Source organism: Anguilla rostrata, chromosome 5, assembly GCF_018555375.3.
Source record: "Anguilla rostrata isolate EN2019 chromosome 5, ASM1855537v3, whole genome shotgun sequence".
In the NCBI taxonomy this organism is placed as follows: Eukaryota; Metazoa; Chordata; class Actinopteri; order Anguilliformes; family Anguillidae; genus Anguilla; species Anguilla rostrata.
Window position 1 is genome coordinate 16,425,355 of NC_057937.1, and position 23,260 is coordinate 16,448,614.

Genomic DNA, 23,260 nt, shown 5'->3' on the forward strand with positions numbered 1-23,260 from the left:
TAGCGTAGGTGAGTGGATGTGTGAAAGCTGAAGCAATGTTGCAGCGTGTAAAACCAAAAACACAGCCAACACCTAAACGGAAGCCAAAATGTGGGGGGAGAGCTCCCCCTCAAACTGGAGACAGGCCATCTTAATCTCTCTGGTACCCCTGCACACAGGTGCTGCCAATTGCACCAACAATCCTCTGCTCCACCCTTCAGGCTCTTGTGAACAATAACACAAGGAGCAGCAGCAAGGGCAGCAGAGTAGGGGGTCATCACATAAAGAAGACTATGGGGGGTGCTTCTTTATGGACGCCCAGTAGCCTGACCTCCCGACCGTACCTATATAACTGGAGGAGACCGGGCAGGGTGTGACATAGGCTATGGCAGTGGTTCCTAAACTTGGTCCTGGGGCCCCCCTGTGTATGCTCGGTTTTTTTCCAAACATAATTGCTCTATGGCATAATATGAACATAGCGATTTTATTCTTCATGGCAGGCTTCAGATGGCAGCCTAAATAATCTCTATAAACATGAAAAGCATCTAAATAAGAATTCTGGGATTATTAAATTATAATTCTGGGATTGTAATTGTGGTAGGAATGAAAACCAGTATACACAGGGGGGGCCCCCCAGACCGAGTTTGCGAATCATAGGGTCCAGCAGTAATGAGGGAGCATATGAACTGGACGGCAGCTTCTATACAGACCCGCCCATAAAATGACTGACAGAGAAGAGGAGCAGTGATGACTTTGCTTCACTTTTTGACAGTGACAGGCCCGGAAAGCACTTCCAACAATGTTTATTTTGTCAGTTGAATTACCTTTAATATTTTAACCAATACATCAAAAAGTTATGTCCAACACATCAGAATACCAAGCTTGATTTGACAATGAAAAAAGATTTCCATTTGATTTCATATGGGGTGAAAAAGCTTCTTGTGATACATTTTAGGCCTGTTGTAGGCCTATCTACTTGTGAGGTTGTTTGTTTATCGCCAGGTGGGCTTGTTTTGGTATCGCTGCTTGTCGCCAATTCATTCGAGTGGCTAGGCTTGCTGACTCCTGCCTCCAGGGCCCGGTTTACATACCTGAAAATGTGAAATAGGCGGAGTGAGTGAAAACTCCGCCCAGCCGCTTCATCCCCGGATACCAGGGAGGAGCGTTTGTCAGGGGTAAATCAAAAAATGACAAATCTCTGGTTTGACCAGTTTTAATTAAGGGGAAGTGGACAAACATGGGTGCCAACAAAAATCATGAATTAATGTTTTGGTAAAGTTTCTGTCCAAAATAATGAGTCCCTTGTGGAGTACCTATACCAGCTGTAACCAAGGAACCATCTAATCCTAGGCTACATTTAGCTGTGGCTGACCCTTTAAAAAGACCATTCGGTTTTTCTGGTTTTGTGATATTCTTTAGGTTTTAGTGTATCCTTTTGGTTGACCCAGACCACATTTTCATGTGCAATTGATGAGAAGTTTTGCCTGACTGGTTGGTTTTTTACAAACTCCAAAGCAGCTTGCGCTGTTATATTTTCAGAGACGATGCATATGAATAAATTAATTTTATGAAGAATCGGGCAATTAACAAACATAACATCTGAAGGTATCATGAAGTCGCTGACACACGTAAGGCATTTAAACTTTGAATTGAACTATCCCTTTAAAATCTAATTGACAGCTATGGCTCAGTGCCTGGATAGGCGTGGCTAGGTTTGTCAAACGGCGCAGTCTGCCTGCGCAGCCTCACAATATTCAGTTCCCAACGCAGGGGATCGTGAGAGGAAATTGGACCGTGCTTATCCAGCCTGGCTTAGAACAAACCTTATCATACACTGGGGACGAGGTACAAACAGGTTTCTGTTCTTAAATACGTTGCCACTGGAAACCCAAAAATTGCAATTCCTCCGCTGACTGTGGTGCTGTAGGTTTAGCTACTGAAGACCAGCGAGTGAATTTCTGAGCTAGCATCGCCCGACGTGACTGAGTGGGAGTAGTGCGCTACTGGTGCCGGTATTCGGCCAGCGTCACTCACGAAGTGCTTCTGACATCTGGACATTTGAGTTAAGGACTCGCTGAAGGAAGAGGTAGCTATGTAGCTAGATTGTTAAAAGTTTTTTTTTTGTATCATTATGCTATCTAGTTGATAAACTGTGTATGATAATAACCAACCCCATTGTTGGCTCGAAGCTTGCGATAATTTTGTGCACTGTGCGTTATTCTTGCCGGAGCATCGATTTGCTCTCCCCTTTTATTGGACGACTGGCTGACTGAATAGCTTGCAAAACAAACAAGGGGACGTTGTGAATAGATCGGAATGAATAGCATTTCAGAAACCCAGCCAGGCAGTAACGTCAGCAATTTGAATTCGTTTCCAGACTAGCTAATTTACACAATTTATTACATTTAGGTAGAATATATCCGTATTTAAAATGTTGTACTACTGAGCCGGTTTTGCAAACGTTTATAATGAGCTAAACGTAGCATTTAAACGTCATATTCTAGCGAGCAAGCTATCAGTCGACATTCCTTTCATTTATGTAGCTCCGCTAGAGAGACCGGACTTAGCGAATGATACAGCTAATGTTAGACTTGTCAGTGGGTGCAGAGGATTGTCCTCGAAATACAGCTAAAACTATCGGGTTCATTTACGCAAGTTTGCTGCTTCCTCTTCACAGTCTGTAGACCAAAAACGCACAAGTCGACACAAATGTGTCACTAGTAGTAACGATAAATTCGCCGAGCAAACGCCGTGTTAGCTTGATAAATAGAGCTCACTGCTTCTTCCGTGAAAAAGAGTGCATCTCGCCTTTGTTTGAGCGTTGCTAAGCAGGTGCAAGCTTCTTGAATAAAAAATGGTATCTAGGGCTTCAGTGACCATCTGTTAATCACGGCTGTATATCGCTACGTTTATGGGGGTGTAATTTTGTTATTGTTTGTGACAAAGGTGGAGGTACCTACCTTTGCAAGCTGTCATGATGCAAGCTAGCTGGGAGTGGTTACTGACATTAGGTAGCTAGTATGACAATATTCGTTTGAACTTCCATCAGTGACCATTTTCGCCAGCACGGAGTTACTAGTAACACGAAGTCACGGCGCGGTTCGCTGCAGCGCTTCCTGATTAGCCTATTCTTGTTTTTACGGGGTGCCATTATTAACTGCGCGCGTGTCTGAGCTCCCGATCAGCACGAGCGTGCACAGGTAGCGATACCTGCACGCGCGGTTTGCTGATACCGCGCGCCTCTGCATGACAGGTAGCTATAGCTTGAGTAGACTGTTACAATGGCACCTTTCATCTCTTGATAAATAGCGCTCTGTATGGGATGGAGACGATGCATTCTGCGTCTGACCCTGCAGTATAGATGGTGGAGTTCTTAATCTTCCTTTCTCATCACGTGTCAGAGGAGGAATTCGTGGTTGGTTAAGTTTCAGACTGTGTGCGCAGCTGTCCCCTGTAATATAGAAGTGTTCCTGAGTGTGCTTTTTAATTGACATATTGGTTTTCCCGTGCAATGAACTAAAGCTGTGGATCTGAAACTCCAGTTCTGGGTGGTCACATTGTCGGCAGATTTTTGTGATTAACTTTCCATCAACAGTTGACTTCAGCCTTAGAAACAAGGTGTTTGGGATCCATAGCCAATCAGTAACGTAAATTGAGCTGAAACGCACCAGCAGACACTGTAGCCCTTATGGAGTTTCTATTACCTGGTCGAAACATAATTTTAAAAAGTTTTTAAATTTGTTTCTGAGACTCTTCTTTTTGCATTTCACCTCTAGCAGCACAGGCTGAGAGGAGTTGAACCACAGAGATTTTACTGAAGAGCCCTGTCGCCCATACCTGGATCTTTGCATTTGCAGAGGGGATCGCCGGGAGGAAGTGCTGTGTCGGGTCGTCAGTGGCCTCTGGGATGCGTACCCATCTGTGAACCCCTGCAGCGGAGCAGAGAGAGGTCCCAGGACGGGGGGCGACGGGGGCGGGGCCGCCATGCTGCCGGGGGTCGGCGTGTTCGGGACGGGGAGCACCGCCCGGGTGCTGGTGCCCCTGCTGAGGGGAGAGGGTTTCGTGGTGCAGGCGGTATGGGGACGCACGGAGGAGGAGGCGCGGACCCTGTCCCAGGAGCTGGAGATCCCCTTCTACACCAGCCACACTGACGACGTGCTGCTCCACCCCGACGTGGACCTGGTGTGCATCAACATCCCTCCTCCCCTCACGCGTCAGATCGCTGTCAAAGCCCTGGGTGAGAGAGCGTGACTCGCGCGCGCACACACACACACTATCACACACACACTCTCTCACACACACTCTCTCACACACACACTCTCTCACACACACACTCTGTCACACACACACTCTATCACACACACACAATCTCACACACACACACTCTCACACACACACTCACACACACACTCTCTCACACACACACTATCACACACACACTCTATCACACACACACACTCTCACACACACACTCTGTCACACACACACTCTATCACACACACACTCTCTCACACACACTCTCTCACACACACACTCTCTCACACACACACTCTGTCACACACACACTCTCTCACACACACACTCTATCACACACACACACACACACACACTCTCTCACACACAGACACTCTATCACACACACACTCTCTCTCACACACACACGCACACACACACTCTCTCACACACACACACTCTCACACACACACTCTATCACACACACACTCTATCTCTCTCTCTCTTGCATCAACATCCTCCTCCTCTCAATCCTTCAAGCCCAACACTCCTCCCACACACACACACACACACACTCTCTCACACACTCTCACACACACACTCTCTCACACACACACTTCTTCACACACACACTCTCTCTTCACCACACACACTCTCTCATTCACGCACACACCCCACACACACCTATCACATATCTACAATCCACAAATCACACCACACACACATTTATAATAATAAATAAATATATATACACACACTGTATATCCCTATATGACACCAGGGGGTTTTTCCTTTTCCTTTTTTGGCTTGCTTTGTGAGGGCTTTAGGCCTGGGCATGCTGTAATGTGTATTGTGACAAGTTCTTTGTGAAAAATGCATGAACTTTTGTGCATACATGTATACACATGACATGCACACATACTGTATATGGATGTACAGGCCATTGGAATGTCTGTCAAAACGTAAACTGTGTAGCTTGCCCTTGATAAGGACATCTGCTAAATGACCAGGAGTGTAAACAGCCAGTAGGAGAAATGTATATTGTCAAGCACAGCGCTGTCTCGCTAAATTTCGGCCAGTTCCTGCACAATGCTAAGAGTGACCGGCTCTGTCCACTGATAAAAGTTCCTTTGTGGGGTGTGCGTAGTCAGTCAGTCCAATAGCTTTTCCCACGGGGTGGAAAACCGAAGCCCCTGCCCCGATTCCCAGTTTGATACGGGTTGGCACCGTGCTGGAAATGAGCGCCGCCGATGTTTCCTGTCTAAACGCACGGCCCGTTCTCCCCGCGCGCGTAATTGCATTTAACGGCCCTGTAATTACGCCTAACCCCGCCCCCGTGTTCCCTAAGCGCCGCAACAGTAAGATCGTTTTGGTCCGACATTATAACAGCTCTCTCTGAACGCGCTGTATGTTTGCGGGCTCGAGCGCTTATGTAGGGACTCAACAATCTGCGATGGATGCTGATAGGGTACATTCCTGATCATTATCTCTGCCTGACACTTTTCACTGTATTGCTGAAACATGAATATGTCAGAGAAAGCATTATAAATGCAAGATTAATTTTTAAAAAACTTGCCAACTTTTCATTTTCAATTAAAAACCAAAATTTTGGATATTCAGGGAAGCTCGAAGTTAAAACATAAGAGAATTTAACCGGAAATTGCAATCTTATATTTGAGACCTGAAGGTCTCAATGGGGTTCTGCATGTGTGTGTGTGTGCACGTGTGTGTGTTTGTCTTCGTTTGTCTGCCTGTGCTTGCTTTCCAATTTGTACTTTGCTGCCCTGCCAGATAGCATAACAGCGCTCGGCTCCACAGATAGGAGGCGTTTAGTGGTTTTGTCTGTCTGATATCTCTCTTATTTTTGACTTTTGAGCCTCAGCGTGTCATTGACACACTGACTACTGTCTGAAAAGCGCCCTGTTCCCATAGCTGGGGAACTTGGGTTATGTGTGTACAGTGAGTACATCTACAAGCCAAGGCTATGCACTCTTACAACATGGCTGACGTGTTGCAGCAACCACACAGTGTTTCTGCAGAGCAGTACTAAAACTATCATGGTTTTGCTGAGCAGGTCTTTCAACATTTCTCGCGGTAACTGAACTTTTTGCGACCAGTTTCCCTTCAGTTTCATTGTTGCTGTTTGTCGGTAAACTTGTTTAGAGATGCATATACTTTTCTTATTTTTTCTTTGTGTCTCTCTGATTAAAAAAATAATAATGTCATAGGTTATTTGAGCACTCATAGTGATAAATAAAATAGATGTTAACACAAGCAAACAAAACTTTCTTGCTGGAAACAATGCTGTAATAAACATATTGATTTGAGTACTACTCCATGATAAGACCTTTAATATTCATTGTGAATAACATCAGTACTACAGAACTGGCTGAATACCAAATCTAATAAAAAAACAGTACTAGGAGAGAGAAGGGAGTCTCTTCCAGCTTTCTGTGGACAATTGACTTTCAATATCACAGCTGTTAATCCCTCAAATGGATAATAATTATTTGATTTGAACTTTTGCACTTCATTGAACTAGAGTCTATAGTATTAGGATTAATCAGTCATTAGATCACTAATCAGTTACTTACTTTACTTTTTTAACTTTAAAATAAGGAAAATCCACTTTAATATCCACAAGCCTAGGAATCCCAATAAAATATGTACAAATAGATAATTATGTAAAAATCTTTTGTAAAGGTCTGTTTGAAAGAACTGCAGTTTTGTGTCGTGCTGGGGGGGTTGGGGGTGGAATATTGGACAGGGCGCTGCAGTACTCCAATTTTAGGAGCATTTGCGTTATGTGTGCTAGTGGAAAAAAATTAAATGGGATGCATTAATGGTAGCGTAGAGCCCTCTTGGAATATTGAAATACTCAATCTTAGGAGATGAACAATATGTTAATGCAGAAATATCTGAAACGCTGATTCGGTTCGGCAGAGGAGGAGGCGGTCGAGCTTCGGCCCTCTCCCATCACGCCCTCGCCGCTGTGCTCTCGCGCCAAATTCCTACACGATGACTCGGGCTTCCTGCTTTAGTTCTGGCTTCCTGGTGGAGGTGGGGGGGGGGGGGATGTCACGGACGGTCGCGTTCGCCTATCGCAGCTGCGGTGATAACCGGGGTCTGACCGAGCGGGGGGTGGGGGGGAGCCGTGATCTCTCAAACGCCATCACGTTTGATGCTGATTTACACCCTGATTTGGAAGCCGTTTAAGATTATGTTATTTATCATTAGTGCATAAATAGACGGAAACGGTTGCGCCCCAGATATCAACAACAGTTTCCTAAACCTCCCTCTGAGGTCACGTATGAGGCCTTTGTACCGCGATTAAGAAAGTCACAAATGTGCAGAAACTCCTCTTCGGGCTTTGAGTGTAATTGCATAGTGTCTTGGCTGTTGGTTCACATGTAAAACACTGCATACCACCTATTTGAATGGGAAAGTGGACTGGCCATTCTTCAGTAGACAGCATTGTTCTTCAGGTGTCGCTTTGCTGACAGAAAGGCAGCATAACAGGTAGCACCTCCTCGTATCACTTTATTTGTTTAAGTTGGCCTCCACAGTGTGTGCACACGCTGGACTCCTGTGCACACAGATGAGGTGTAGGTGTGTGGTATGTTCTGTAAACAGATTGGGAACAGTGGCACGGTGAAAATGCATTCGTTGGGCGCGCTGAATCCTAGCGATGAAAGCGTCGCGGCATTGTAGTGAACGAACAGTGTAAAGAGCCAGGGTGGAGTACGGAATGGTGTCCCTGCTCCAACCACTCCTCTCCTCCTCTCCACCTTAGCGCTCGCCCACAGGTGTGTTCCGGAACGTTCCGAGGCCATTTAGGCAGTGCGCTTAGCGCAGCCTTACTCTTGTTGTTGTACGCCCAGGTAGGTTCTTGAAGGAAATGTGACAGTGGGATGAAGAACCAGTTATTCTCCTGACAGGGCCAAATTATGAGAGGCTGAAGCCAGTGAGTCACATTCGTGAGTTCTGCTGCATGTCTCAATCAGTGGTTCCTGCAGTGTCATGCCCCTGAAGCTTGTTTTGAATTCTGTTTTGAATGTTGCTTGTTTTGATGGACAGCGTGTCGCCAGATGTTACTCTCCTCTAGTGGTGACTGTATTGTGTGGCTGTATGTGATGGTTCTGTAAAGGGTGTGTGTGTGTGTGTGTGTGTGTGTGTTTGTGAGTGTACTGTAAGTGCGTATGCTGGTAAAGAGGGTGTTTGTTTCAGAAAGGGAATGTGTGTGACCCTGTCTGTGACCGCACGTTTGCATACGGTTCGCTGTGACCGTGTGTTCGCGTACGACTGCGTGTGGGGGTGTGGACATGGGTGTGTGTGCGTGAGTGTGCGTGCGCACATCTGTCTATGGGATAGGGTGACGTGCTCCCCAGCTCTGGAGCAGCATGCTCTACAGGAAGTTGTGTGCGGCCAAGTCACTTCCTTTTCCTGTGCCGGGCGACGGGCGGGGCCCACTGTGCTTTGACTGGACAGAGCTTGGCAGCACAAAGAGGGCTGATAAGGGGGGAGGAGAGAGCCGAAGTTCCTCCTCCAGCAGGCCCTGATTGTCGGGTTGGTTGCCTGGCTACCATACCTCAGGGTGGAATGCAGTCGTGCGTAGACCTTCACAAACAAACTCAATCACAGCGAGTGTTTTCACACACACACACACACACACACATATCAAAAAAGCATACAGGTGGGCAGAAATCTCCAAAATAGACGCATGCATGCCCACACGCACACATACACACATACACACACAACAGCTGGGCTGATAAGGAAGAACTGATATGTGTAAAACTGCACGCTCTTCATGTAAATGTGGGTGAGTGTAGGAGTTTGTGCACGCTCACGCGCTGGTCTTGGCACCGTACCTGATCCACACCCAGGGTGTTGCATCAGGCTGTAGCTGCACAGCGCGCAGTGGGCCTGGTCTGAGTGTCTCGACAGGCCGTTTTCCTGGCAGTGGCTGGGAGAGAGGCCTGTCGGGGAGGGCGGGGGGGGGAGGGGGCGCTTGTGGTGCAGCCATGGAGGAGGGTGGAGGGTATGTTTAGCCTTGCCTCGGGCTGGGATCTGTTGCAGCAGGTGGTACTGTCGGGGTGGAGTTCCCCCCCAGGTAACCTAGCCCAGGTGTTTGAGATAAGAAAAGAATGTGTGTGTGTGTGTGTGTGGGTCTTGGTGTGTTGGTGGGTGGTGATGATGTATTAACATGTAGTAGAATAAATGTAATGAAACTTTTGCTCAGACTGCATTGTATTGTAGAAGGTTGGATGCTGTAGAAGGGCTGTCAGGCACTAATGTGACCCATGCCTGCATGCGTGTGCACGTTTCCCTGTTTGTTTTCTGTGTCTGCTGCTGTAATTGCCTGTGGGTGGAATGGTTTGCAAGACTGAGGGAGGCACTGGACTGGGCTGGCAGGAGTGATTTGCATTCCTGTGTTCAGTCAGTCAGTCAGTCTACCAGACACGCCCTCGTCTGACTGCAGGTGTGTGTCTGTGAGAAAGAGAGAGAGAGAGAGAGAGAATGAGAGCGGGAGAGAGAGAAAATGAGGAGAGAGAGAATGAAAATGAGAGAGAGGGAACAAGAGAATAAGGGAGAGAGGGAGAGAGAGGATGAGGGAGAGAAGCTGCTAGCCAAACAGGAAGCCAGGAAGTCCCCAAACACTTTAACATGTGGTGAATTGGACCCGGAGCATGGTGGCCGGCCAGCGGCCCTCCTCCCTGGGGTGGAAGTGCATTGTTCTGGGCTGAGGGGCAGACGCGGTGCGGCTCTTCCTGTCCCGGGCGGGGTCAGGGCAGGGCGGACAGAAGCCCAGCTGCGAGGCAGTTGGGCCGCTCCTCTGACCCCTCGGCGCCTGCCACAGGGCAGCAGCGGTCACTGGGGAAGGGGGTTAAAAACAAAACTCAGGTGGCACTCATGGGCTGTAGAACAAATATGGACATAGTCACTGTGACATCATCGGTGACATCACCCATTGACTCTCCATGGGCTTGGTGAAAAGTATTTTGAAGTCCAGAGACTGCGCAGTAGGAAATAGGAATAGGAGGACCCTTATATGGGCATGAAGTCCGGTCCTTCATTAAGAGCATGAGATGCAGTGACTCGACAGAACTGTCCCTGATTCGTCCACAAAATATTACAACCATGTCCAAATAACACAACAATTGAATAAATTTAACATGGGGAGGCATTAGATAGATTAGCGAAGAAAAACACCTATTGCGACTACATTTCGTGTTTTGATCGAATTGTTACCATTGATTTGCAGTGAACCAGGTGGCTGAAACGCCTGTAATGGAGCCAACCGCACCGGCGCTAGTGAGCAAGGTCAGTCAGCAAGACCAGGAAGTGAGCTTCAGAAACGTAGCCAGGTTTTGGGCCGAGGTGATTAACCAGGTCTTTACTTAATATGGTCAATAAGTGTTCCATTGCACCTCTGGCAAGAGGAAGTGGGGTAGATGAGGTCCCCTGGCCAAATTTCCAACCTGCTTCCTAATCTTTTCCCTGTTAAACTGGCGCGGTAACTATCTCCCTCCCCACCTCCGCTTATGTGCAGTGGGCAATCCGGAACAAAATGGCTGCCGCGCATTACCCAGGTGAGAGCTACACTGTCATTGTCAAGGTGGGACACTGTCACCTTCGTCTCACCTAGCGTTGGGGCAGGAGGGCTTCACTCAGCTAACGAATCTGGGGTTCGCGCGTACGCACCCTCGTGAGCTACTCGCCAGGGGCCTACAGGTTACCAGTATGCACCTCTGCTCCAGTCGCTGCTAGCTCTCCTGTAGTATAGCGTGCGGCTCGTTACGCTGCGGGACACAGATGGGGTAACCAATGAGAGCGCACTGAGCTCTCCTGTTACCTGGGCAGGTGCTGTTGATAGACGGTGACATGCTTTATGATATGGCATCATAAAAACCTCTAGGTACATGAATGGAAAGGGTATCATCAGTTGTGTACTGTCAATTTTTATGGCTCTGACTGAAGTTTATTATTAGGTGCAGATTATTCAGAACGCTGTAGAAATGAAAAACATACTTGTGTTCCATGTTACGTAACAGTAAAACTGAAAGGTTGCCTTTTTGGACGTGAGGGCTTTTTTTTTACGAGGCTGATGATGTGATATAAAAATGGAGAGAACAATGGAGAGTTTGTGGAGCAGTCATATGCAACATGACACTATTTGTACCATAAATGAAATGAAAAGTGCCATTTTAACCTCAAATTCCATTTTAATCTCAAATTCCACTGGATTGAAAAAAAAGTTTTGTAATGGTAGCTGGTGTGGCGTTTCGCCTATATCCTTTATTTTTTGTTTTAATTCCTTTTAGATTTTCTCTTCCAGCTCACAAACAGTAAAAAGCAGGTCCTGTACTCACTAATGCTTCACTAATCTCTACCCCTTTTGAACAACACTGGAATGGATTTAAAAAGGCAAACCAACAAAGCAAACCCACTGGTTTATTAAAAAGGGGGGTTTTAAACTGTGGATTAGTGGGATAAGGTGGACGGATCAGACTTAAAGTGTGTTCAAGTTTGAGAGCAGAGAGGAGTATGTGAGCTGTTTTCAGTGTGTGTGTGTGTGTTTGTGTTTGTGTGTGTGTGTGTGTGTGTGCGGTGTGTGTGTGTGTAGGTGTGTATGTGTGTATGAGTGTGTGTTTTGTGTTTGTGTGTGTGTGTATGTATGAATAAGTGTGTGTGTGTGTGTGTATGTATGTATTGGTGTGTGTGTGTGTGTGTGAGTGTCTGTGTGTGTGTGTGTATGTATGAGTGTGTGTGTGTGTATGTATGTATGTATGAGTGTGTGTGTGTGTGTGTGTGTTTGAGAGAGGGAGAGCCATTCCAGCGTTATCCGTGTTGTCCACCACTGCTGCTATCAGAGGTGTTTTACAGCGAGCGTTGGCATGGCGCCCAGCCCGTTACAGCAGCACGGGGCGATGACCTCACTGCAGCCGTTTACAGAAGCAGGGCTCAAAGTTTGTTTAGTGGCCTGTCCACCGTGTTATTGATCTTTCAGACATCTGTCACGTTTTTCAGAATCTAAGAGTGGACACAGACTCACACACACACACACACACTCTTTCCCTCCTATGTAACTGCATGAAATGTGCTTCATAAAGGAACACCAAAAATCTCTCCCTCTCACAATCCCTTTCTCAACTAAGTTGAGTTCAAGTTTGCTTTATTTCCAGGGGAAAAGCAATACTGATATTGCCAGATCATGGTGCATAAAGATGTAACGCAACAGTGGCCGTGATGCACAATATAATTTATATTTAAAATTTTAATTCATTTGTAATCCTTCTCCTCCCTCTCTCTTTCTCCCCCCATCTCCCTTTCTCTGTCTGTTGCCCCCTGGGCAGGCATCGGGAAGAACGTGATCTGCGAGAAGGCAGCCACGTCGGCGGACGCCTTCAAGATGGTGACGGCGTCGCGGTACTACCCGCAGCTGATGAGCCTGACGGGCAGCGTGCTGCGCTTCCTGCCGGCGTTCGCGCACATGAAGCGGCTGCTGGAGGAGGGCTACGCCGGCGAGGTGCAGACGTGCGACGCCCGCGTCTACTGGGGCAGCCTGCTGAGCGACACCTACGGCTGGAGCTGCGACGAGCTGATGGGCGGCGGCGGCCTCCACACCATGGGCTCCTACATCGTGGACCTGCTCAGCCACCTGACGGGCCGGCGGGCCAGCCGCGTGCACGGGCTCCTGCGCACCTTCGTGCGCCAGAACGGCGCCATCCGCGGCATCCGCCGCGTCACCAGCGACGACTTCTGCTTCTTCCAGATGCTGATGGGCGGGGCCGGAGGGGGAGGGGGCGGGACCGGGGGCGGGACTGGCGGGGGAGAGGGCGGGGCCGGGGGCGTGTGCTGCACCGTCACGCTCAACTTCAACATGCCGGGCGCCTTCGTGCACGAGGTGATGGTGGTGGGCTCGGCCGGGCGCCTGGTGGCGCGGGGCACGGACCTGTACGGCCAGAGGAACGGGGCGTGCCAGGAGGAGCTGCTGCTGGCCGACCCCTCGGGCCAGGAGGGGCCGGAGAGGGGGCTCCAGGACATCCCCCCGCCCTACCTGAAGGGCATGGCCTGCATGGTGCGGGCCCTGCACGCCTCCTTCCTGGGCCAGGAGGACAGGCGCTCCTGGGACCTGAAGCCCGTCGCCACGGCGGCCACCTTCGAGGACGGCCTCTACGTCCAGACCGTGGTGGACGCCATCAAGAAGTCCAGCCGCTCGGGCGAGTGGGAGCGCGTGGAGGTGATGACCGAGGAGCCCGACGCCAACCACAACCTGTGTGAGGCCCTGCAGAGGAACAACCCCTGAGCGGGGGGAAGGGGGCGGGACCGGGGGCGGGTCATCCAGGGGTTACGCCCACCCCCAGGACACTTTGGTACAGAAGTAGCCGCCCCCTTTGTCCTCCTCCGTGAGTGATTGCACATACAAGTGAATGCGGATGGTATACCATGTAAATTTGCTTCATGCTTTACTTTGATAAATATTTGTATTTATTTCGGTGTACCCTTACCCCTATTCCACACAGACTGACGTGCACTAGGTGGAGAACACGGAGCAGCCGTTGTACTGTAGCTTGTAACTGGTCCGCTTGCAGTGGAGACTCAGGGCGATTTATTTATTGCTATTATGTTACCGTTTCCGGACTTCCTGACTGTACATTTGCACCTTACTGAAACACAAGCCCCATGTAATGCAACTGCAGCCTTCCCCCCCCCCCCCCCTTGTTCCTGCCAGCTTCCAGCAAATCTAGGTCAGTTGTAAATTACAGAAGAATCCCATGAATGCCGTAATTCTCAGAGGGAACAGTGTTCCTGGATGCGAGCGTCTTGGTGAGTTCTGTCACCGCCCAATCGCTCTGCTCTGCTGATGAACTGAGCGATCTCCCATGAGGAGACAGAAGTAAATGTGAAAAAAAATCGCCTTACCCAAAGAGTACTGGGGACCAGGGACCGCCCCTCACTGGCCCAGTCCCAATCCTTTAGCTTCTCCGTACCCCATCACATGCCATTGGATCTGTGGAAGCAACAGCGTTTTGGAGTCAGCTGGAACTCAGGGCATTCTGCATTGGCCTGCTTCATCAGAGCCACTGAACTATGTATTTTTTTCCTTTCGAAGGGCAAGGATTGTACGTGTAACTTGTGAAATTAGCTGTATAATGTTTGTTTTTTTTCTCTCTTCTTTTTATAAACTGTATTACTGTTGTTAGTCGTCCTGCTGAGTTGGGAGTTTTGCCCGTTTCATTGGAGCAACACTTCTCTCTGGGTCCAGTTGAGCAGCCAATGGGAACCAGTGGGAAATTGATGCCCACAGTGGGTGGGAGGAGCTTTGCCCCGGAGGCTTTGCTCCTACCGCCACACAGGTGCAGCCTTTCTAGAACTTTCCAGAGTCATTCCTTTGTGTGGTGGCTGGCCTGCTGCAGAAAGGCTGCCCGGGAATCTCCCATATGGGTGCTACACATTGGTGGCCATAGAGGTGTTTCCCCTACCCTGCGAAACATTACAGTGTCTCCTGCTCTTAATGGTTTCATTAACGGTGCAGTTGCCAGAGACAAGCTTTATCAAAAATGCTAAATTATGAACTGTGAAGATTCTTCTCTGTAGTCCTTGTGCCAGTGAGTTACTGCTATTACTTTTGACTACTGTTTTCTGCTATGGAGGGTAATGGTCTCTCGTTTTACTGCTGGATGAGTTAAGTATCTAGCAGAAGCTAGCAAGAAGGTAATGCAACCTGTTGGAACCTGATATAACCTGCTTTTATTTTGCATCACTGTGTATTACATATCAAATAAGCCCTGAGAATTAACCCCCCAACCACTGCCATATCTGCAAACCCAATTAGGTTTCACAGTAACCTGCTGCCATGGTCACTGTACCAGCAACCTCACTGAATCGCCCTTTGTTCCAACATCGCTGTGAGCACAGCGAAACAAAAAATGTTCATCTTCAGCTTCCTCTAACAGGCCATACCATTCCAGTGATAGTCCGAGGAGCTGTATCACTTCTTCTAATAGGTATTCATTACCAGACCAAAGGTGGTTTATCATGCAAGCTCAATATCACAACAAGCCTGGAGAAGAATGGTCTTTGTGTGGATTATCCTGTAATCTCCCCCTCCTGGGATGGATCAGAGAGGTTTTGTTGTTTTTGTTCTGGTTTCTCCTTTTCTAAGTTCTCGCCCTCCAGCCCACGAAGCCGGCCTGAATGCCCCGAACGGCAGAGCTTTCGCCGTACCTGCGGTGTCACCGGCGGCTGGTGTGCGAATGGTCGAGAGTTCTCCCCCCAGTTTTGTTTCCTCTATACAACTGTGAACACGAGTAGTTTCTAAAAGCTTCGAGTTTCACAAACTGCTCCGTGCGCCTGCGTATGTATGCGCATTTCTGCGCAGGCGTGAAACTTCGCATCACTGTACCCGCTGATCCCTGTGAGGGGCGCAGTAGAGTGTTTACATTTTCAATATGAGTAATGTATTTCTGTAGCTTGGGTTCATGGTCCAGTACGGAGATTAAACTGGCATCAGTTCAGATCAGGGTAGATGTTCATAAAGTTCTGAGTGGGAGCACTGACCTAGGATCAGTGAAGCCTCTTGGCTCATGCTGGATAAGGTTAGATTATGGCTAGGGAAAGCTTGAACCTGAATCAGCTCTTCTCCTCTGAGATACTTTGTAACATGAAATATGGGCCCGGGATTTGGGTTTAAAGTGGTTAAAGCCCAACATAGACCCGGGCTATACACTGAATGTGAGATGAGTGGGGCTCACTGCTGGTTCTTGTCTCAGAGAGAAGGATATATAAAAATGGGAAAACTAGCATAATTTGCCATTTTTAAAAAACTAAAAGAAATATGGAAAGAAACTTTTGCCAGGGTGTTAAGACATTGTGTTGCCTTCAATTTTGCGGCAAAAAAAAAGTTTTTTTTATTTTTTTTATTTTATTAAATAACATCTGGGCCCACAGCCAGATAGTCGGATTACCCCTCTACACAGAATGTGTCATTTTGTGCAAGGTGACAAAGCTATGCTTTGATTGCATCATTTGGAAGACATATCAGTGGCTTTCTTGAATACATAAGTTCTTCATCAGAGGAAGACTTTGCATCACGAGGATAAGAAATTAACCACACTCTACAGAGGGTGAGGGCAATGACTGGAGTATATGCTCTGTACAGTATGAACACTGTATTTATTTTACATTTGTTTTTCCTTTAAAATGTCTCTTAATGACCTATTTAATAAGATGTTCCGTTTAAGGACAAAATATAAAGAAAATGTCACGGGATGTACATAGTTTGTAGATGAATATTTATTTCTACCTGGTAGTTTTTATCGTTAAAAGTTTTATTTGGTATAATTGGTCAGTTTTTGTTTTTTTTCCGTTTTTTTTCTTGTTCTTGTTCTTGTGTGGTAGTTCAAAAACCATACCGTTACTTTGAATGTAATGTTCCCACTGAATAAATACATTGTAGTCGATTACTGCATTCAGTCAATTATTTATAAAGCAGTGTTTACAGTTTGATTTGAAGCATTTTGTACTGGTGAGAGATGGGAGGTTTTGGGATACTGGGTATTGGGTAGATTGTGCTATTGGTTATCCAATAAGTCTGCCTCTTAGAACTGGCTAGAAGCTAGCTTTAATATATCCAGAATCAGAAGCACATATCTAATCAGCATGGTCAGGGTTCATCCATTATCTATACACACTTATCCTTGTCAGGGTCACAGGGGGTGCTGGGGCCTATCCCAGCATGCATTTTTTTCAGGAATACACCATGGACAAATCACCAATTTATGGCAGGCCACACACACACACCATTCACTAACACACTCATACCGATGGGTAATTTAGAGTCTCCAATTAGCCTACCTGCATGTCTTTGAACTGTGTAAGGAAACTGGAGTACCCAGAGAAAACTCGCACAGATTCGGGGAGAACATGCAAATTCCACTCAGAAGCGCCTCAAACCCATGATGCTCTTGCTGTGAGACGATAGTGCTACCCACTGCACCACCGTGCCGCCCAGTCAGGGTTCAGAAGGGACATACTTAACGGATACATAAGTTTTGATAACAAAATTTTTTAGGGATAGTATTGCTATATTGACAAAAGACTGCGTACCCTGGGATTCAACTGCAACACAGGTATAGATGGTGTCAGGTCTTATCTGAAAGATGTGTGATCATGTGGTTAATGTAGCTGGCATATTACCCCTAAAGCTAAAACCTGCTGTGACGTTCTCCAAGGAAGTGATCTTGGCCCATGGGTTATCCTATTGTAAATATTATGTACAACTGGAACAAGAGGACTAAGTTTTTAAAAAGTGAAAATTTCACGAGTAAATAAATAATAATACTTGTGGTGGGTTGACGTTGACGGATATTTATATTTCGAGCGGGCTTCTGCTTTGTTTTCAGCAATTATCCTCCAGTCCAGTAGGTGGCGACAAAAGGCAAAAAGCGCCAGAGACAGTTACTCAATGTGGTCAAACAAAAGCTGACAGCAGGGAAAATGGCGGCTAGAAAGCGGAGTGTGGTGTGGTCCTTTTTTCAAGACGACTTGAGTTCGAAGAGTGCAGCTTGCATACTATGTGCGGAGAACATACAACACTGTGGCAACACCACAAACATGCTAAAGCACTTACGATCAAAACACCAGGAGGAACTTACTAACACCACAAGGAGAAGACGGTTCGGTGATGTAACCAGAGGGCCGATGAGCCAGCTCGAGCCAAAACAGACTGATGATATAACCGAGAACAACGCAGGTAAGTTAGAAGTTGGCTAACGTACGTTACGTTTCTAAATATTGTCAGATTTTCCAGCATTCCCTTTGTAAATTAGTAGCTAGGCCATGTCGTACCTTAGTAACTAGTCAAAACACTGCATCGCTAAAGACTTAACATTAGCTAAGGTAATGTTTTGTTGTCAAGCTAGTTAATTTTCAAAATCCGTGTTGCTTTAGTAGAGTACAGCATCAGATATTACCCCACGAGTTATTTCCTTGATAGGTCGTTTGATTCAGTTTCGTAAATACTACGCTATTCGAAATATATGCAGTATCCGTGGTGTAACTGATCTTAGACCTTAGAAACTGTACAACAAAAATCTTGTTTAAAGCTAAAACAACCTATCCCGAAATTTTTATTTCTGACCCGCCCCTTCTGTTGGAGTTGCAACACTGCAGTTCATCTTCAATGCCAGTACAATCAGAATCGCACAGTATTTCTCCAGTAATACTCTGTGGTTAGACTGGTATTATTTCTGTGGTTGAGTGTCCTGCATTTCTAACTTTGATTGCTCTAATATAACAGTATTTCATACCAGCAACAACAATGTTGTAGGTGAGTGTGACGAATGTTTGCTTCTGTCTTGCAGAAATGCATATGTCTGAAATGGACGATCAGCAAACGGAGCAGGAGCCTTTAGAAGGGAACGAGGAGATGGGTAGGGCCATCAGTGACGGCATTAACGGAGCCCTCGCCTTGTCTGTGACGAAAAACAGAAAGCGCAGCGCCGTATGGAGATATTACCAAGACGGCTTCGATAAAAACAAAGTGCTGTGCCTGGTGTGTTCGGAAAATATCCATTATCCTCAGAACACCAGCAACTTGCTCCGGCATTTACGGAAAAAGCACCCGGGTGAATACGGTGACATCGAAGGCTGTCTGAAGGAGCGTTCCGGAGAGAGGGCCAGAGCGTTGGCGGGGCGGGCCCCGCACAACGGCGTCGCCGACAACGAGGAAGGTAACCGGCCCTGCTCGCACGCCTGGAAAAAAACGTGTTCTTCACGTTTTCAGTGGATGTGTACGCTTTTATATGCTTTTATAAAAAGACACTGCGTATCCTGTGAAGAGTATTTCATAAATCCATTTAAAATTATTGTTTTTATTAGATTTTTTACATTACTGTACATTTTTACATACAGTCATTTAGCAGACGGTCTTATCCAGAGCGACTTTTTTTTACACAGCATTTACATTGCATCCATTTATACAGCTGGATACATACTGAAGCAATGCAGGTTAAGTACCTCGCTCAAGGGTACAACGGCAAGGGTCCTAACCGGGAATGGAACCAGTGACCTTTTGGTTACGAGACCAGTTCATTGCCCATTATACTACACTTCCGCCCACTTTATGACATTTAATGAACATTGTTAGTAGCAATTTTCTCCATTATGTGTGTCAATAAACTGCGAATCTTACAACATAAACATAGTATGTGGGAGCCTTCTTTAATTTTTTTGGCACAAAAAGACGTTCTCTACTTTTACCCTTTTTAGAGTTTAGTGTTTTTTTAGATACTAGTGCATATGTATAAGTGTGTGGCCTGAGGTTTGAGGGTTAAAAAAAAAAACAAACAAAAAAAACATTTTGGTTCCCTTGCAGTAATCCAAGTGTCCATCATAACGGGCGAGCCGGAGGAGCAGGAGCGGATAAGCAGCGAGGAGGCGAGCCGGGCCGTCTCCGACATCGTGGAGGAGGCCTTCTCGCTGTCGGTGCAGCCGAGCAAGAAGCGCAGCGCGGTGTGGAGCTACTACGAGCGCGGCGAGGACGCCAACAAGGTGCTGTGCCTGCTCTGCTCGGAGAACATCCACTACCGGCAGAACACCAGCAACCTGCTCCGGCACCTGCGCAAAAAGCACCCGGACAAGAACGTGGACATGAAGAGGAGGGGGGCGGCGGCGGGGGGGCCACGAGCGGCGGCGGACCGCGCCTTCCCTCAGCACGCTTTGCAGAACGACTTCAGGAGCCTGGGAGCGTGCCCGCCAGGTAATTCGGAGTCTCGTACCGCCGCGGTCGAAAGGGGCGGCGTTTCAGACTCGCTCTGTGAAGTTCCAGCGTCTCAGAGACCTGTGAAGGTTCTCTCATGTCCGCGCCTTTTTTGGTTTCGCCTCCACCGTGTCTGTAGCCGGCCATGAGCAGGAGTCTGCGTGTGTGTGTGGGTGGGGGGGGGGGGCAGTATGGGCTTTTCAAGACTGCCAGGGTTCTGCTGATTACTGGTGGATTGGTTTTTTCCAGCGTTGCGCTAGTCACATTTGAGACTAGTCAAATCAGTTTTATTTGCATAGCGCTGTTTTACAGAAAATTGTCACGTAGACGCTTTACCGAGTGGCAGGAAAGTGCAAAAACCAGGCCTGAACCCCCCATATAGCAGGTAACTCCCAGTGAGGAGAAAAACCCTCAAATGGTGGCAAGAAAAAAAAACTCCCAAATGGGAAGAAATCTTGTGAGGAACTCAGTTATAGAGGGGGAGTCCATCCTCCACTGGCCAGCCTGGTGTAAAGCAGTTGTAGAATTCAATGTAGCAGAAATACAATAAGAGATCTATCTCAGCACATAAAATGGATTGAGCAGGTTGCAGTTGAGGTAATCAACTAACTGGAATAGTAGAGGTTCAAATTGTATAGCTCAGTATAGTGCAGTTTAGAGGGGCAGGGTGATGTATCTGGAGCTCCAGGCTGCATTAAGGCATGGACATGAAGCAGGGGAGGGACGGGGCTGCAGCGGTCCACGACCAAGGAGTGAGGGACAGGGCTGGAGAGGTTCCATGAACTCAGGGCGAGGAAACATGGCTGGAGCCCCTGGGAAAAAGGAACGGGAGATGAGGCTAGGCACTATAAAGACTATCAACACACAGAGTAAATAAAGTCTTTGTGCCAACAAAAACTAGAATGCACACTTGGCTAGAAGCTGCATTCAGCTGCTATACAATCCACGGTCACCAGTGAATAATCTATGATGGCTAAGGCAGCCGCTACTGAGAGCACTCCTACTGGAGCCCCAAACTTATTTCAATTTATGTTCTAACCTTGAGGGCTAACTCAGACCATGCATTCATGGGCTAGGCTAAACTGCCTTCCTCCCCGTGTGCCATAGCCCAGGACAATGGCCTGGTCTGGCTGAAAATGAGCATCTGGTCCTGCTGGTTTGCATGTGCTTGTGTATATGTATCTGTGACCACTTGTCTCCTGGGTCTTGGATTTCTACTCTCACATTTACATTATATCGCATTTACATTTATGCATATGCAATAAATTTCCAGATTTATTTAGTACATATGATCAGTTGGTCCTTACCTGGATGTTTACTGAAGCCGTTCAGGATGAGTGCCTTGCTCGAGAGTACAGTAGAAGGGCCCAGGAATCAAACCCGCAACCTCTGCGTTAGAAACCCGGTTCCCTAACCACCGCACTGCCCGTTTCCCGCAGGCTTCGTGGCGCCGATAACGCTGGAGGAGTCGGAGCGGATGAGGAGGACCCTGGAGCAGTCGGAGCAGATGAGGAGGACCCTGGAGCAGGAGACGCGGGCCCTGGAGCGGGAGAGGGAGCTGACCGAGCAGCTCCGCCGGGCCCAGCAGCAGGAGGCCAGGGCCCTGGAGCAGCAGCGGGAGCTGACGGAGCACCTCCGGAGGGCCCAGGAGGAGGAGATGAAGAGGGTGCGGGAGCTGGAGGCGCGCGCCCTGGAGCAGGAGCGCCAGGCCGTGGAGCGGCTGAGGAGGACCCAGGAGCAGGAGGCCATGGCCATCGAGCGCGAGAGGGAGGCCCTGGAGCAGCTGAGGAGGGAGCTGGAGGAGGACCGCAAGGCCCTGCAGAGGGACTGGGACGCCGCGCGGCAGGGCAGGGTCCCCATGGTCGGGGGGGAGATCAGACAGGAGGCCCAGGCCCTCCCGGGGATGGAGGGCGGGGAGGTGGAGATGCTGGTGGTGACAACGTGAAGAGAGGAATGATGGGAGGAAATACAGGAAACGGCGAGCTGGGATACAGGACCTGAGAAAACGTCAGGGGTGAGTTCACCATCTTTTGACGGAGGGGAACTTGAGATGAATCTTGTCCATCCCCATAAAACAGGGCTGCCCAGCTCTGTTCCTGGAGATCTACCATCCTGTAGGTTTTCATTCCAACTCTAAGAAAGCAAATCTCATGCAACAGCTGGAGAACTCATGGAGCTGCTAATTTGTGGAATCATGTGTGCCAAATTAGGGTTAAAAGGAAAACCTGCAAGGCAGCAGATCTCCAGGAACGGACTTGGGCAGCCCTGCCATAACCCTTTGACCGTTCCTCCTTAGTCTTTCAAGCTGAGGTGGAAAGTCCAGGGGTCAGAAAGTAAAAAGTCCTGCCATGTGTTTCTTCCACCCATGAACTCAACCAGCTGATTTCACTAATTAGTTCTGCATCCTTTGCAGGAAAATTGTGCAAAATCCAGCAAATCCAAGTGACTGGATTCCTTCTACTTTCTGAACCTGGATTTTCCAAGATCCATATTTAAAAGTATATTCCATTTCTGCATGGGTTTGCTTTGCATCCTTATCCTTGGGAACTTCAACTTTACCTTTTCCACATTTTCCCATTCCCTGCATTTTACTAGGTTGTTTAGTGAAGTGTATAGTGTCTTGCTCAGACCCGTCTGGGAACTCAAGGCACAACCTTGTTACATGTTCAGCTGTTTAAGCAAACTTCACTTTTCGATTCCCTTCTCCCACAGATTTATGCTTTTCTTTCTCATTTCCTTTTCCCTTTTTCAGTGAATGGACTGAATGAACCTTGAGCACCCAGCTAACCTGCTGTCGCACTGGACCCACGTACAGCGCCACGGAACTTCCTCTGGACCCCGTCCGCCTGCCGTCACGTCCGGCTCGTTCGCCATCGATCGATGCCCACCTGCCAGCGATTCACGGACTAACCTACTTGCCGCCGAAGCTGTACAGCTTTGTGCAGAACCCGCACAGACCACTGTAGCATCGGCCTACTCTTAGACAGCCTGCCACTGGGCAAACAGTCCTGAGAAGCGGCGAAAGCCGCAGAATTTTGCATAGTTTTGTTGGATGCCCGATGTGTATAAAAAGCTTCTGACATTGGTGATTTCCTTTTCTGAAAAATAAATACCCTCTGTGATTTGAGCCCCATGATTAATTTTTTGTCATTGTGTTTCTTTTGAATTGATAAAGGAAAGAAACTGAGTGCACTTGTGTGTTATTTCTCTCCCATATTTACTCTCGGAATGAAAAAAATGTTTTATAGTAAGCGATTGAATAAAATGAGTTTAATTCATTGA

At 47.7% G+C, this 23,260-nt stretch overlaps 2 protein-coding genes across 8 annotated transcripts; both read left to right on the forward strand.

The window, feature by feature from the left end:
• Window positions 1–1,274: 1,274 nt before the first annotated feature.
• On the forward strand, window positions 1,275–16,679 carry gfod2 (glucose-fructose oxidoreductase domain containing 2). Of its 6 annotated transcripts, none has more exons than XM_064335383.1 (3): window positions 1,275–2,065; window positions 3,756–4,216; window positions 12,570–16,679. In XM_064335383.1, the coding sequence occupies exons 2-3, from the start codon at window positions 3,964–3,966 to the stop codon at window positions 13,520–13,522; spliced, it is 1,206 nt and encodes a 401-aa protein (XP_064191453.1). In that variant the 5' UTR covers window positions 1,275–2,065; window positions 3,756–3,963; the 3' UTR covers window positions 13,523–16,679. The 6 variants fall into 6 exon arrangements, with proteins under 6 accessions (XP_064191453.1, XP_064191454.1, XP_064191455.1 ...); XM_064335384.1 differs by having other exon boundaries at window positions 3,759–4,216; XM_064335385.1 differs by having other exon boundaries at window positions 3,837–4,216.
• A 993-nt stretch (window positions 16,680–17,672) lies between these two features.
• Window positions 17,673–23,118, forward strand: LOC135254842 (trichohyalin). Of its 2 annotated transcripts, none has more exons than XM_064335393.1 (5): window positions 17,673–17,971; window positions 18,582–18,950; window positions 19,595–19,978; window positions 21,418–21,992; window positions 22,691–23,118. In XM_064335393.1, the coding sequence occupies exons 1-4, from the start codon at window positions 17,716–17,718 to the stop codon at window positions 21,921–21,923; spliced, it is 1,515 nt and encodes a 504-aa protein (XP_064191463.1). In that variant the 5' UTR covers window positions 17,673–17,715; the 3' UTR covers window positions 21,924–21,992; window positions 22,691–23,118. The 2 variants fall into 2 exon arrangements, with proteins under 2 accessions (XP_064191463.1, XP_064191462.1); XM_064335392.1 differs by having other exon boundaries at window positions 17,674–17,971; window positions 22,731–23,118.
• The last annotated feature ends 142 nt before the right edge of the window (window positions 23,119–23,260 follow it).